At 45.0% G+C, this 12597-nt stretch overlaps 1 protein-coding gene and 1 pseudogene across 2 annotated transcripts in view; one reads left to right on the forward strand and one right to left on the reverse strand.

Moving 5' to 3' along the window:
• ZNF830 (zinc finger protein 830) overlaps positions 1 to 12597 on the reverse strand; it is a 545853-nt gene that overhangs the window by 63264 nt on the left and 469992 nt on the right. For both annotated transcript variants that reach the window (XM_063922745.1, XM_063922746.1), the window contains exon 8: positions 3447 to 3527. In XM_063922745.1, the coding sequence (XP_063778815.1) occupies positions 3447 to 3527 (81 nt within the window). The remainder of the gene's footprint in view (positions 1 to 3446; positions 3528 to 12597) is intronic.
• Positions 9263 to 9381, forward strand: LOC134929803 (5S ribosomal RNA; annotated as a pseudogene).

Raw genomic sequence — 12597 nt, forward strand, 5'->3', positions numbered from 1 at the left:
CAGCAGGCTTGTCTGTTTTGGAAGCAGGCTGACGGGCAGCCCAGGCACGTTTAGGTTTGGGCTTAGAGGTTTTGGAAGTGCAAGCCTGTTTTGGGCACGCCTGACCCTTTGCTTTACCTGGAGGGCGAAAGGAATTAAAGGAAGTACTCTTAGCCTTCGGAGCCGAAGGAGAAGTACTAGGCAGACATGCAGTCTTAGCTGAAGCTAAGTCAGCAACAATCTTGTTGAGCTCTTCCCCAAAAAGAATGTTTCCCTTAAAAGGGATCACCTCCAAGGTCTTTATAGAGTCCAGATTTACGGAGCAGGACCGCAACCATAGGATCCGGCGCGACAGAATAGATGTAGTAGACGCTTTGTCCGCCAGGATACCTGCATCAGATGCCTCCTCCTGAATATAATGAGAGGCTGTAATAAGGTATGAAAGACACTGTCTCGCATTTATCAGGAAAATCAGATGGTAGTGCCGCTTTAACTTCCTGATCCCAGGCCTCTATAGCCTTAGCAGCCCAAGAGGCCGCAATAGTGGGCCTATGTACAGCTCCAGCAAGAGTGTAAATGGACTTCAAGCAACCCTCCACATGCTTACCAGTCGGTTCCTTCAGTGAGGTGACGGTAGTGACAAGCAGAGCAGAGGACACCACCAGACGTTCGACTTGTGAATCCACCGGCGGAGGTGTTTCCCAATTTTTACTCAACTCTGCAGCGAGTGGATAACAGGCTAGCATCTTTTTAGACAGAGCAAATTTCTTTCCTGGATTTTCCCAGGATTCCTGACGAATGTCAACCAAGTGGTCAGAATGAGGTAAAACTAATTTAGTAACCTTCTGATGTTTAAACTTACCTGGTTTCTTAGAGGTAGCTGGAGGCTCTTCGTCATAATCGATTTGAAGAATCAACCTGATAGCCTCCAAGAAGTCAGGAACGTCCACTTGTGTCAGATTCCCCATCAGAAGCATCTGCATCAGTGTCTGAAGGGTCAGTGTAAGCGCCATCTTCATCGGATGAGGTATCTGAAACGTGTGGATTGTGAGGAAGTAATGGCCCGTTTAGATTAGTGATGAGCGGATTCGGTTTTACTCGGTTTTACTCGGTTTTACTCGGTTCTCAAAACGGCATCTTATTGGCTCACGGATGTCACGTGTTTTGGATAGCCAATAAGATGCCGTTTTGAGAACCGAGTAAAACCGAGTAAAACCGAACCTCGCTCATCACTAGTTTAGATGACCCCTTGGTCTTAGACGGGCGAGAGTCAGGATTTTGCTTAGCCAGAGACTGATTTAATTGCTGTAACTGAGAGGACAGAGTATCTGCCCATGGCGGATTAACTGCAGGGATAATATGTGGCTGTAATGGCACAGGCGGTGCCATAGGGGGCGCAAGCCTAGTTACTAGCGTAGTCCCTAAATTAGAGAAAGCAGCCCAAAGTGGGTCTGGATTTGCCCCCGTTGCTGCAGACTGACCATGGGGTATAGAACCCCCAGTACCTGAACCCTCAGCTGCTATGTTTTCCTCTGAGTAATACGTGGCGTCAGCACTGCATGGTGCAGGATCAGCCATAGATCGATCACCCTGTTTAGCAGACATTATATGTAAGCGTAACCTTAGGGTGTAATAGTACAATATAAGCAGACAAATTACCTAAATAAAAAAACCCTGTATAGTGTGACTGCAAAGCAGAGCACAAACAGAGAATTTAAGAGGTTTGTGGTGACTGTAGAACACTATATTATATGAGGACCCCGACACACTTAGGGTAGAGAATACAGGGATAGCAATATGTGTGGGATACACGAAATAGAGATCATACAGCAGCTATTAGCACACACTCAGTCACATATACAATGCAGACATTATTACCAACAATTAAACTGCACTGGACTAGCAATACTAAGTACAAACTGTACCACTAAGTAAAGCTATGTAGATATATAGATATAACAATGCACAGTAAAGACTGGATGTATATCACAAGATACTTGTACTAAATATCCCTGTAGTAATGCACTTGTTCTAAACTAACACTGTCTAAATGACATGTAGAATACTTAAGTGTCCTGTAAATGCACAGCGCTGATGATGCAGGCGGCTTTACAGAGGAGACATTGCCCAGCTGTCCCAGAATCAGCTCAGCATGTGTGTAATGGCGCCCAAACGCAGACAGGTAGTGAGGGAGGCAGAGAGATGCAGGTCCAGGGCGGGAACATTTGCAGTAAATAGCGCCTTGGGCTGGGGGAGGGGCTACAGGTCAGAGCCTTATACCCTTGCTGGACTTCACCACCTGGTACTGCAGGGCCTATTAAACTGGATTATGAGGTAATCCGACCTGTGCCCCTTGCCCTGGTGGTCTAGTGGGGTCCCTGTACGGCTACAGTGTCCATGCCAGTGCTCACGGCCCGTCTCCTAGAGACAGCGGCGGATCGCGGTTTTTTAGCAGGTCCCGCCTGGGAGACTCTGCTACCTCCTCCCTGTAACGCTGCCATGCGATCCTGGAGAGCAGCGGCAAGTATGTGTCTGCCTGAAGAGAAACCGGAGCCCTCCACTGTAAGTACCCGGCAACCAGGGCACAGGAGTATAGAGCGCCGCTGGGGGAGGTGAGGGAGCCCTTGAAGTCTTCTTTTTTCTAAAAAAGCTCTTTTCGGCGCTGCCTAGTGCAGCCCACCCTGTTAGCTGCCTGCACTGCAGGCACCAACTTACAAACTGAGCTTCTGTGCACGGAGACGGGGTTATAGAGGAGGCGGCGCTGTGCATCTTGGGAACAGTCAAAGCTTTTAGCCTGTTGGTGCCTCGGATCAAGATCCAACTCTATACCCCGATGTTATTCCCTGTGGCACCCCAGTGAACCCCGCTGCAGAAATGCATATAATTGTCTGTGTGCAGATTTATATATACACCCCCTATCAATATGCTTTGTTTGCTACTCGTCATTACAGTAAGCACTTGTACCTGTATATATTTGGTGCAAATGATACACCTGGAAACATATTTATTCCATACATTTAACAATGCATAGCCCGCAATTCAGTCCTGAACTGTCTCTACATGAGAGTGCCCCAATTTAGACCAGTTATACCTCTTCAGTTGCAACTGAAATGCTTCCCTGCATGGCCATTGCTTGGCCCCAGAAGTATAACATACAATATATGCTTCACAAACACCTATACCTTTTACTATGCACCAGACCTACAATCTGTCAATACAAAGGACCTGTGGGAACATACACTTCTAATTCAGGTCACCCAAACTTAAATTACAACTACATAATTCAGTGGGATACATTTTCTATTTGATTAACAAAGATATTTATCTAATGACTGAAACCTGGAAAATAAAGAAAGTTAAATTTATTCACATACAGATAAATGTACAGGACTCGTGGTCACTATTTAATTTATAGCATGATAGGCATGAGCTATACAGAAAATAAAGGGGATAACATTAGTACTTACAGTATTAGCTTGACGCATTTCTTTCTGAAACTCCTCCCACTCCTTATCCAGCTGATCTTTAGGAGCATCAACTTTCCTCACCTTTGTAGAAAACACAAGTCAGTCCTTAAAAAGCATTCTGGCATGTATTTGTAGATCACAAATTCTATGTTAGTATGAGTTTATGAAGGTTTAATGCATCTGCCTTAGGAAGATGTCTGAAGAACATAAAAGGGAGAACATTTGTTTCATTTTTCTTTGTGTCGTCTTTGTGTCATTATTCCATTTTGTGTCATCTCTACTGGGCGTGAGCTATTCAACCCACAGCAATCCTACTTATGCTGCATTCAGATCGCAAATGCCGGATCCTACCCGGTAAGAGAAACGTGTACTTACCGGGTGTGATCCGGCATTTGCTCTCCGTTGCTGGCTTTCCGACCCGGCAATATACCGGGTCGGTTGCCATAGCAGCGGAGGGCGCACAAGCAGCAGGGGCGGGGGTGGAGGCGGCGCCGGGACATGAGCTCATCTCCTGCGCCGCCTCTGCCTATGCTGTGAATGGGAGCCGATTCGCATCGGAACGGCTCCCATTCACACTGCGCCTGACCCGGTAATCAACCTGGTAAGAACCATTCTTTTTTACCGGGTTGAATTACCGGGTCAGGCGACCCGCTAATTCAACAAAGGACCTTTCACATCGCAGACGGACCCGTTTCGACACGGCAATATGCCGTGTCGATACCGGGTTTTCAGTGCGATGTGAAAGGGGTATAAGTGTGCCCAAGACGGCTACAGTACCTCACCTGGTACCTTTCATGGGTGGAATATATAACCCATAGAAGTTATTACCCCAAATATCTGCACCAATCCTGCACTATGCTTATTGTCCTCTCTAGGGTTAGTTGTTCTCAATTATTTTGGTATGCTTTTTCAGTTTGCTGTAATTCTAATGCCTTTGTACAATGTACCATGTTTTAGATGCAAAGAGTCCTGCGGGAGAAAAGTGCTATATTAATAATATTATTATTATTATATTATGGGGTATTTCTACAGTTTCCTCTGTCTTACTTTAAGTACATTATATAGATGACATGAAACATGAAATTTACTTGCCTACCAATGTATGCTACTGCCTGGCACACTAGTGATAAGTGATTGACTGGAGAATGAAACACTAAGCTGTCGCCCCCACCCCTCAATAGTATGTAATGCAGCTCCTCCTCTTACGAAAAAATATATAACCTATTTCAACAAAATTTAAGAAAATTAGGTGCAAATAAATTTTAATAATAATAAATAATCATCCTTACTTATAATTTGTTGTATTGTCCTTCAATACTCCATGGCAGCTATTACAATAGGACTTAACCAATCATTAAAATATAGAGGGCCACAAATAAAATAAGTCAGAGATGCTGGATAATTAAACATTTCCCAACTAAGAGTCAAAGGATAATATATCCAGATGATAAATGGAGAGGATATGGATCGGCATCAAGCCTGCTGCCCTGCAAATTTTGGCCACTGAGGCTTGAACCCCTCTTTATCCAAGAAGTTTTCAAAACTCGCATTGCGTGTGCTCTATATTTCTGCAACTTTATAACTATCCTTCTTGTATGCTTACTACTTTGATCCATCTGTAAAAACGGCAAGATCTTTCCAAGGTCACAAATTATAATCACAAATAATTTGCTTTCATAAAGCTTTCCATTTTCGTCTACTGGCTGTGGGTAAAAATGTGGTAACACAACTCTTCTGGTTAGTATAAAATATAATTACAACAACACAGTTGGATTGGCTCATAGAGCCAAGTTATTCTTGCACCATAATGCCTGTAACTCTACTGGCAGAAGAAATTGCCAACAGGAACACTTTAAATTAATAACATCCATCTCAGAGAGACTTCCTGTATCAGGTTCAAACAAGGTATTCATCAGAGCGCTGTGAAGACAGAATGTACTGTACAATCACTAAGCTAACAAAACACTGTGAAGCTGGATCATGTGAAATTACCATTAATTTAAGGGCTTTTCTCAAGCAGGTGTTTTCAGAAAGAGAGTAAGTCTACCATAACGCTTATATTCTTCTTCAGGGTCCATACTCTCCAGAGTGAATACCTTGGGGATGTCCCAAAGCACTGTTCTTAAGGGAGGAGATGCTCCTGAGCAGAGAGGAGAATCCGGCGCCCAAAGGAATCATGCTGAAATGCAAAGGTATCAAAGGCATAGGACCTAAGAAAGGTGTGGACAGAAGACCACGTGGCTGCTCTGCACAGTTGTTCAGCAGAAGCGCAAATGCGGAATGCCCACGAAGGACCCACAGAGCGAGTAGAATGGGCAGAGACTGTATCTGGCACAGGGAGGTCAACCTGCGTGTAAGCCTGTAAGTTAGTCATGCGAAGCCATCTGGCCAGAGTCGGCTTGTTAGCTGGCCAGGCCCTCTTGAGGAACACATATAGGAAAAATAGCGAACCCATTTTCCTGATGGAGCTGGTATGATCCATGTAGATCCGAAGAGCACGGGCCACATCCAAGGAAGCATCCCCTGCTTTGTTGAGGTAGAATTTAGACACAACCTAGGGGAGGTAGTCGGCTCGGATCCGTGTAACAGCCCTGTCCAGATGAAAGATTATAAAGGGGGAGCGAAAGAAGAGTAAAACTGGGGCATCAGCCTGTTTGCGCCCCTTTTTTGTTAGCCCTAGTAGAAGAATAAAGTGGGCATATACAGTACAATATATGAAGAATATAAGGCTATGTGACTGTAACACAGATATAATGTACTTATATAGTAATATACTGTATATAGATACAATCTGTGAGAACTAACCCCAACAGCACCTGAGTCCAGGGTATGAACCACAGTGATCGATATCCGAGATACACTGAAAGTAAAACCAGACAGCAGAATGCCGCACACAGTCACACAGAATGCAGAAAATTATACAATAATACTGCAATGAACCATTATATCAACTAACACAGCCTTTTGAGGCTGGTAGGATAATTTAAGTGATGTAAAAATATGTCCTGTTTAGGCGTTTTTGCAGGGAGACATTGCCCAGCAATCCTGAAGACCTGCTGCTGCTCTGCTATCAAATGGCTGCACGGTCTCTGTGAGGCAATAGGGAGAATGAGGCAGCTCGAGGGCGGGAAATCTTCTTTAGATGGCGCCCACAGCCGGCGGAGGGGCTACAGGTCAAAGCACCTCCTCCCCTATGCTGGTCCTCAACTCCAGGCACGATGAGCCTTATTTAAACAGGTGTTAAAACACCTAGACCTGTGCGCTCCTGCCCTGTTGGTCTAGTGGGGTCCCTTCTCACAGACCGTGTCCACGCCAGCTGGGGAAACAGACGTCGAACCGAAATTTAATGGCGGGTCCTGTGAGGAGACTCTCTTACCTGTCCCCCTCAGTGGCGGTCCTGGGTCCAACGCCGCAGCAGTGCCAGAGCCGTGGAAGTCCCCGTCCCAAGTATCCAGACACAGCCAGCGGGAGTATGCAGCGCCAGCGTGGGTGGTGATGGAGCTACAGCACTGACATTTAAAAAACAAACAAACAAAAAAAACTTTCTGGCCTGCATTAGCAGCCCACTGTTCAGTGCACCTGCTATTGCTGCAAGCACCAACTTAAAACTGAGCTATCAGCGCCTCGAGGCGGGGTTATAGAGGAGTGAAGCTATACATCCTGGGACAACTAAAGAATTAACTGTTGGTGTCCGGATGCCTCATCCACCACTACACACCCAATGTTTCCCTGTGGAAACCCTATGTACCCTGCTGCAGAAAATTAATTAATGGTTGACCTTAGAGTCAATTGTATTGTTAGGTCTATGAGAAAATCTGATGTGGAAGAGCAAGAGATCTACATCCTATCAAACTTACAATGCCTCTCAACCAGATAACTGTGGTGGATCAAATCACTGGTTCTGAAAAGGTGAAAGTAAGGAGCACCCATTTGAGCCATCTGCAAGTCATGTTAACAATTTCTCAGAAGTCTAAGCATCTTTTCTCCTAGCTGCCCAAGTCTCTCTACTTCTCTGCAGCCCACCATAGGAAGCGATGCATAATCCCTAGGTCAGACTCCTCAACTGCCATTAGAGACGAAAGGAATGAAAGAGGTATCGTTTGTGTTTAGGGCACTGTCAAGAAGAAAAATAGGATTTTGTTACCTACCGGTAAATCCTTTTCTCGTAGTCCGTAGAAGATGCTGGGGTCCACATTAGTACCATGGGGTATAGACGGGTTCACCAGGAGCCATTGGCACTTCAAGAGTTTGAGAGTGTGGGCTGGCTCCTCCCTCTATGCTCCTCCTACCAGACTCAGTTTAGAAAATGTGCTCGGAGTAGCCGGTCACAGCTAGGTGAGCTCTCCAGAGTTATTTTAGAGTTTTTTTTATTTTACAGGGAGCCTGCTGGCAACAGCCTCCCTGCAGCATGAGACTAAGGAAGGGGGGGGGGGGGGGAAGTAGTGTCCGCCCTGCGGGGTCTGAGCGACTTACTCCGCTGACAGGACACTGAGCTCCAGAGGGGATAGATCGCTCCCTGCCACAGGGGATCGCTCACCCCAGCAGCATGCCGCCACCCCCTTACAGAGCTGAAGATTGTGGCAAGTAAGACGACACCGACCCCCCTTGGAAGCGGGGGGCCAGTGTGAAGATGGCGGCAGCAGTGTAGGAGCGCAGTATTAACTGTGCTCCGGTATGCCTCAGCGGTACATAGTGCGGTGTGTTGAGGGGCGCCCTGGGCCAGCGCTTACACCCTACACTGGTCATAAAGCCTGTCGGGGTCCCAGGATCTCAGCCAGCATCAATCCTCTGGCTAGTATAATCAGAAGAGCGGGAAGACAGCGCCATTTTGGGGGCAGAGCTTCTCCTCAGAGCGGACCCAGCAGAGCATCCATCCTCTAGAACAGTGATGGCTAACCTTGACACTCCAGCTGTTATTGAACTACACATCCCAGCATGTCCTGCTACAGTTTTGTTATATGGCCATGCTAAAACTGATGCAGGGCATGCTGGGATGTGTAGTTTAACAACAGCTGGAGTGTCAAGGTTAGCCATCACTGCTCTAATTCAGCACCGTTTTCTTACACAATTTTTTTGTTACACAGGTTTCAAATACAGGCAAAAAACTAATGTATATACCCTTGCTATTACAGCATAAATGATACCTGGTATGGACTTATGTTACAATTTTGACTGATACATTGTGGATACACTGTGGATACATGCATCACTGTTTTTTATTGTAAGCATATCAGCTCAACAATATTGTTACAAAGACAGTACTTGGTATTTCAGGCTCTACTGTGTTAGTTAGCCTCTTTGTGGATAATAGAGATTGTGTCTCTGGAGATATATTTCCTATCTACTTTATCCACTCCCTAAATCTGTCTTTTCAGCTGACAAATATGTTTTCTGGTCCATCTCCACTCCCTGCCCTATACTTTTTGTGAGGGTGGAGGGGGATGAAGGTGGAATGTTCTAGATCATTTCAGCTTCAATTATATTATATCACTTCAAACATATTTTTGCTTTGATGTTCACCACTTTTTTTTGGCATGTCCTCAGTATAACAAGGGTTTATATTTGCCTTACCCAAAAAAAACCATTCTGAATGATGTTGCATAGCACAAAAAAGCAACATACAGGCGGTTCCTGTTGGCAAAATGTATTGACCACATGATTTAAACCTCCATATACCTATACATTTGGGGTACAATTTGGTGCAATGACGGTCAAACATATGTTTCTCTATCAAGAGATCATTTGCCCATCATAATAACCAGGCTTATGGTGTATCCAATAGCTGCATACCAGCTGCAGGTTTTTTGCCTTATTGAATCTACTACCATACCACACCGCGCATGCCCAATCTCGTCTGATCTTGGAAGCAATACGGTGTTGGGCCTGGTCAGTACTTAGGTGGTTGACCACTAAGGAATACCAGGTGTTGTAGGTTTTTTTACGGCAATACATCGGCTATTGCACTAACCTTATAAATTAATGCCTGGAGGGCTTGGTATTTTTTGCCTTATTTATTCATCTAGATATTCACAGTCGTAGTTTCTAACCGATGGTTTACATTGCTTAACCACATTTTTAAACAAAAATTTTTCTGGTGTACTCTTATCTTATTTCAAGAGTATTAAAGGTTACGTTTTAATTATCTCATATTTACATTATTACGCATAATCCAAATCATAACTGTTTCCAAGAGTGAGTGCTCCCAACAAAGGTCACCTTTTCCTTTCCTTTATTACCTATGTATTAGACCTATGGGAGCACCATCGACAATCACCTTTTTTTCTACCTATAGAAATTTTTCTTCTCAATGGTAGATGATGATAAATTCCGGAAGTTCTTTCTGGTTGGTCGGTTTTCTTGGAAACATACTCAAATCATTTATTCATTAAAACATCACTCAGTCCTGTGCGGCATCCTTAACCCAATTCTTTACTGCGACCAGTGTAGGGTGTAAGCGCTGGCCCAGGGCGCCCCTCAACGCACCGCACTATGTACCGCTGAGGCATACCGGAGCACAGTTAATACTGCGCTCCTACACTGCTGCCGCTTCCAAGGGGGGTCGGTGTCTTACTCGCCACAATCTTCAGCTCTGTAAGGGGGTGGCGGCATGCTGCTGGGGTGAGCGATCCCCTGTGGCAGGGAGCGATCTATCCCCTCTGGAGCTCAGTGTCCTGTCAGCGGAGTAAGTCGCTCAGACCCCGCAGGGCGGACACTACTCCCCCCTCCCTTCCTTCCTTAGTCCCATGCTGCAGGGAGGCTGTTGCCAGCAGCCTCCCTGTAAAATAAAAAAAACCTCTAAAATAACTCTGGAGAGCTCACCTAGCTGTGACCGGCTACTCCAAGCACATTTTCTAAACTGAGTCTGGTAGGAGGGGCATAGAGGGAGGAGCAAGCCCACACTCTCAAACTCTTAAAGTGCCAATGGCTCCTGGTGGACCCATCTATACCCCATGGTACTAATGTGGAACCCAGCATCCTCTAGAACAGTGATGGCTAACCTTGACACTCCAGCTGTTATTGAACTACACATCCCAGCATGTCCTGCTACAGTTTTGTTATATGGCCATGCTAAAACTGATGCAGGGCATGCTGGGATGTGTAGTTTAACAACAGCTGGAGTGTCAAGGTTAGCCATCACTGCTCTAGGACGTAAGAGAAACTTGTTTAATTCTTCTGCTATGTCACTGTCATCTTTGTTTAGGAGTCCCAACTTATCTTTTAAAGGGCCTATACTCGCCTTCTTTAATCTTTTGCTTTTTGGGGTGTGATTTACTTTCCTTTGCTATTAGCTTTTCGGTTTCTATTTTAGATGCTCTGTTTTCTTTTTTGTTACAATCCTTATAGTACTGGAATGACTTCCACCTTCTGATTTGTACATTTTGAAAGCTTGCCTCTTTATGGTCATTAGTTCCTTAATCTTTTTATTAAGCCACATTGGTTTGGAGTTATTACCCCTTCACTTGCTGCCTATGGGAATGAATTTATGAGTGTAACTAGCGAGCAACGTTTTTAATACATCCCATTTCTCTGCAGTATTTTTGCCTTGGAACAACATTCCCCAGTCAATGTCCCTTAGAGCTTCCTTCATCATGCCAAAGTTGGCTTTGCTAAAGTTTAGAGTCTTAGGGGGTAATTCAGAGTTGATCGCAGCAGCACATTTGTTAGCAGTTGGGCAAACCAAGGGGGGTAATTCTGAGTTGATTGCAGCAGCAAGTTTGTTAGCAATTGGGTAAAACCATGTGCACTGCAGCGGGGGGCAGATATAACATTTGCAGAGAGAGTTGGATTTGGGTGGGTTATATTGTTTCTGTGCAGGGTAAATACTCGCTGCTCTCTGCACATGTTATATCTGCCCCTCCTGCAGTGCACATGGTTTTGCCCAACTGCTAACAAAATTCCTGCTGCGATCAACTTGGAATTACCCCCCATGTGCACTGCAGGGGGGCAGATATAACATGTGCAGAGAGAGAGAGAGAGTTAGATTTGGGTGGGATGTGTTCAAACTGAAATCTAAATTGCAGTGTGAATATAAAGTAGCCAGTATTTACCCTGCACAGAAACAAAAACCCACCCAAATCTAACTCTCCCTGCACAAGTTAGAGTTGCCCCCCCTGCAGTGCACATGGCCTTGCCCAACTCCTAACAAATTAGCTGCTGCGATCAACTCTGAATTAATTAGATGGGCCTAAATAGGGCTGCTTGTGATAACTGATATTGAATGTGACCATATTGTGTTCGCTGTTTCCCATGGGCTCCCCTACTGTAATATCTGAGATCAATTCCCCAATGTTTGTTAATACCAGGTCTAAGACTACATTGTACCTAGTTGGTTCCTTGATTAGTTGAAGTAAGTAGTGATCATTTAGTGTGTTTAAAAACCTAATACCTCTAGCAGTATCACATTCATTATCTACTGACAGCACAACTATCGCCTCCAGGTGCACTGTCTTGAAGTTAAGTTATGTTAGACCCCTCCCTCAAAGCACACATTCAGTACCTTTGACAGTTGTGCAGTTTCATCTCAAAAATATTTTCCAGAATCAGACCCTCTCACCCTGGTTGCTATTTAAGACCCTTATCCACTCATTGGTCATCTCCAGATGGGACTACTAAAACCTTCTCATAAATGGCCTCCCTGACTACCATCTCTCTCCACTCCAATCTGTCCTCAATGCTGCTGCCCAGCTTACCTTCCACTTCAAGCGTAGTGCCCCTGCCTCCCCTCTCTTACAAGCCCTACACTGGCTCACCGTACCTTCAGAATCCAATTTAAGCTACTCAGACTCACTGACAAAGCCCTCAACTGTTCTCTCATTTACATCTCTGACATTATCTCCTTTCAGACTATCTTCACTCCACAAATGCTTGCTGCCTCTCCTGCCTAACAATAACTTCCTCACACTACCTCCAAGATTATGTACAAGCTGCTCCCTATCACTGGTATTCTCTACTTCTCCCTTTCAGAATTTCCATCTCTCTACAAAGCTTTAAACAGGCTCTCAAGACCCACTTCTTCCTAAAATGCAGCAATCTCTTATCCTACACCTCTGTTCCATGATAACTACTCCACTTGTGTCACCCCTTTCTGTCTGCCCCTCACCTCTAGAATGTAAGCTCACATGAGCAGGGCCATCTACCCTCATGTGCTTTT

This window comes from Pseudophryne corroboree, chromosome 5 (assembly GCF_028390025.1).
Source record: "Pseudophryne corroboree isolate aPseCor3 chromosome 5, aPseCor3.hap2, whole genome shotgun sequence".
Lineage (NCBI taxonomy): Eukaryota > Metazoa > Chordata > Amphibia > Anura > Myobatrachidae > Pseudophryne > Pseudophryne corroboree.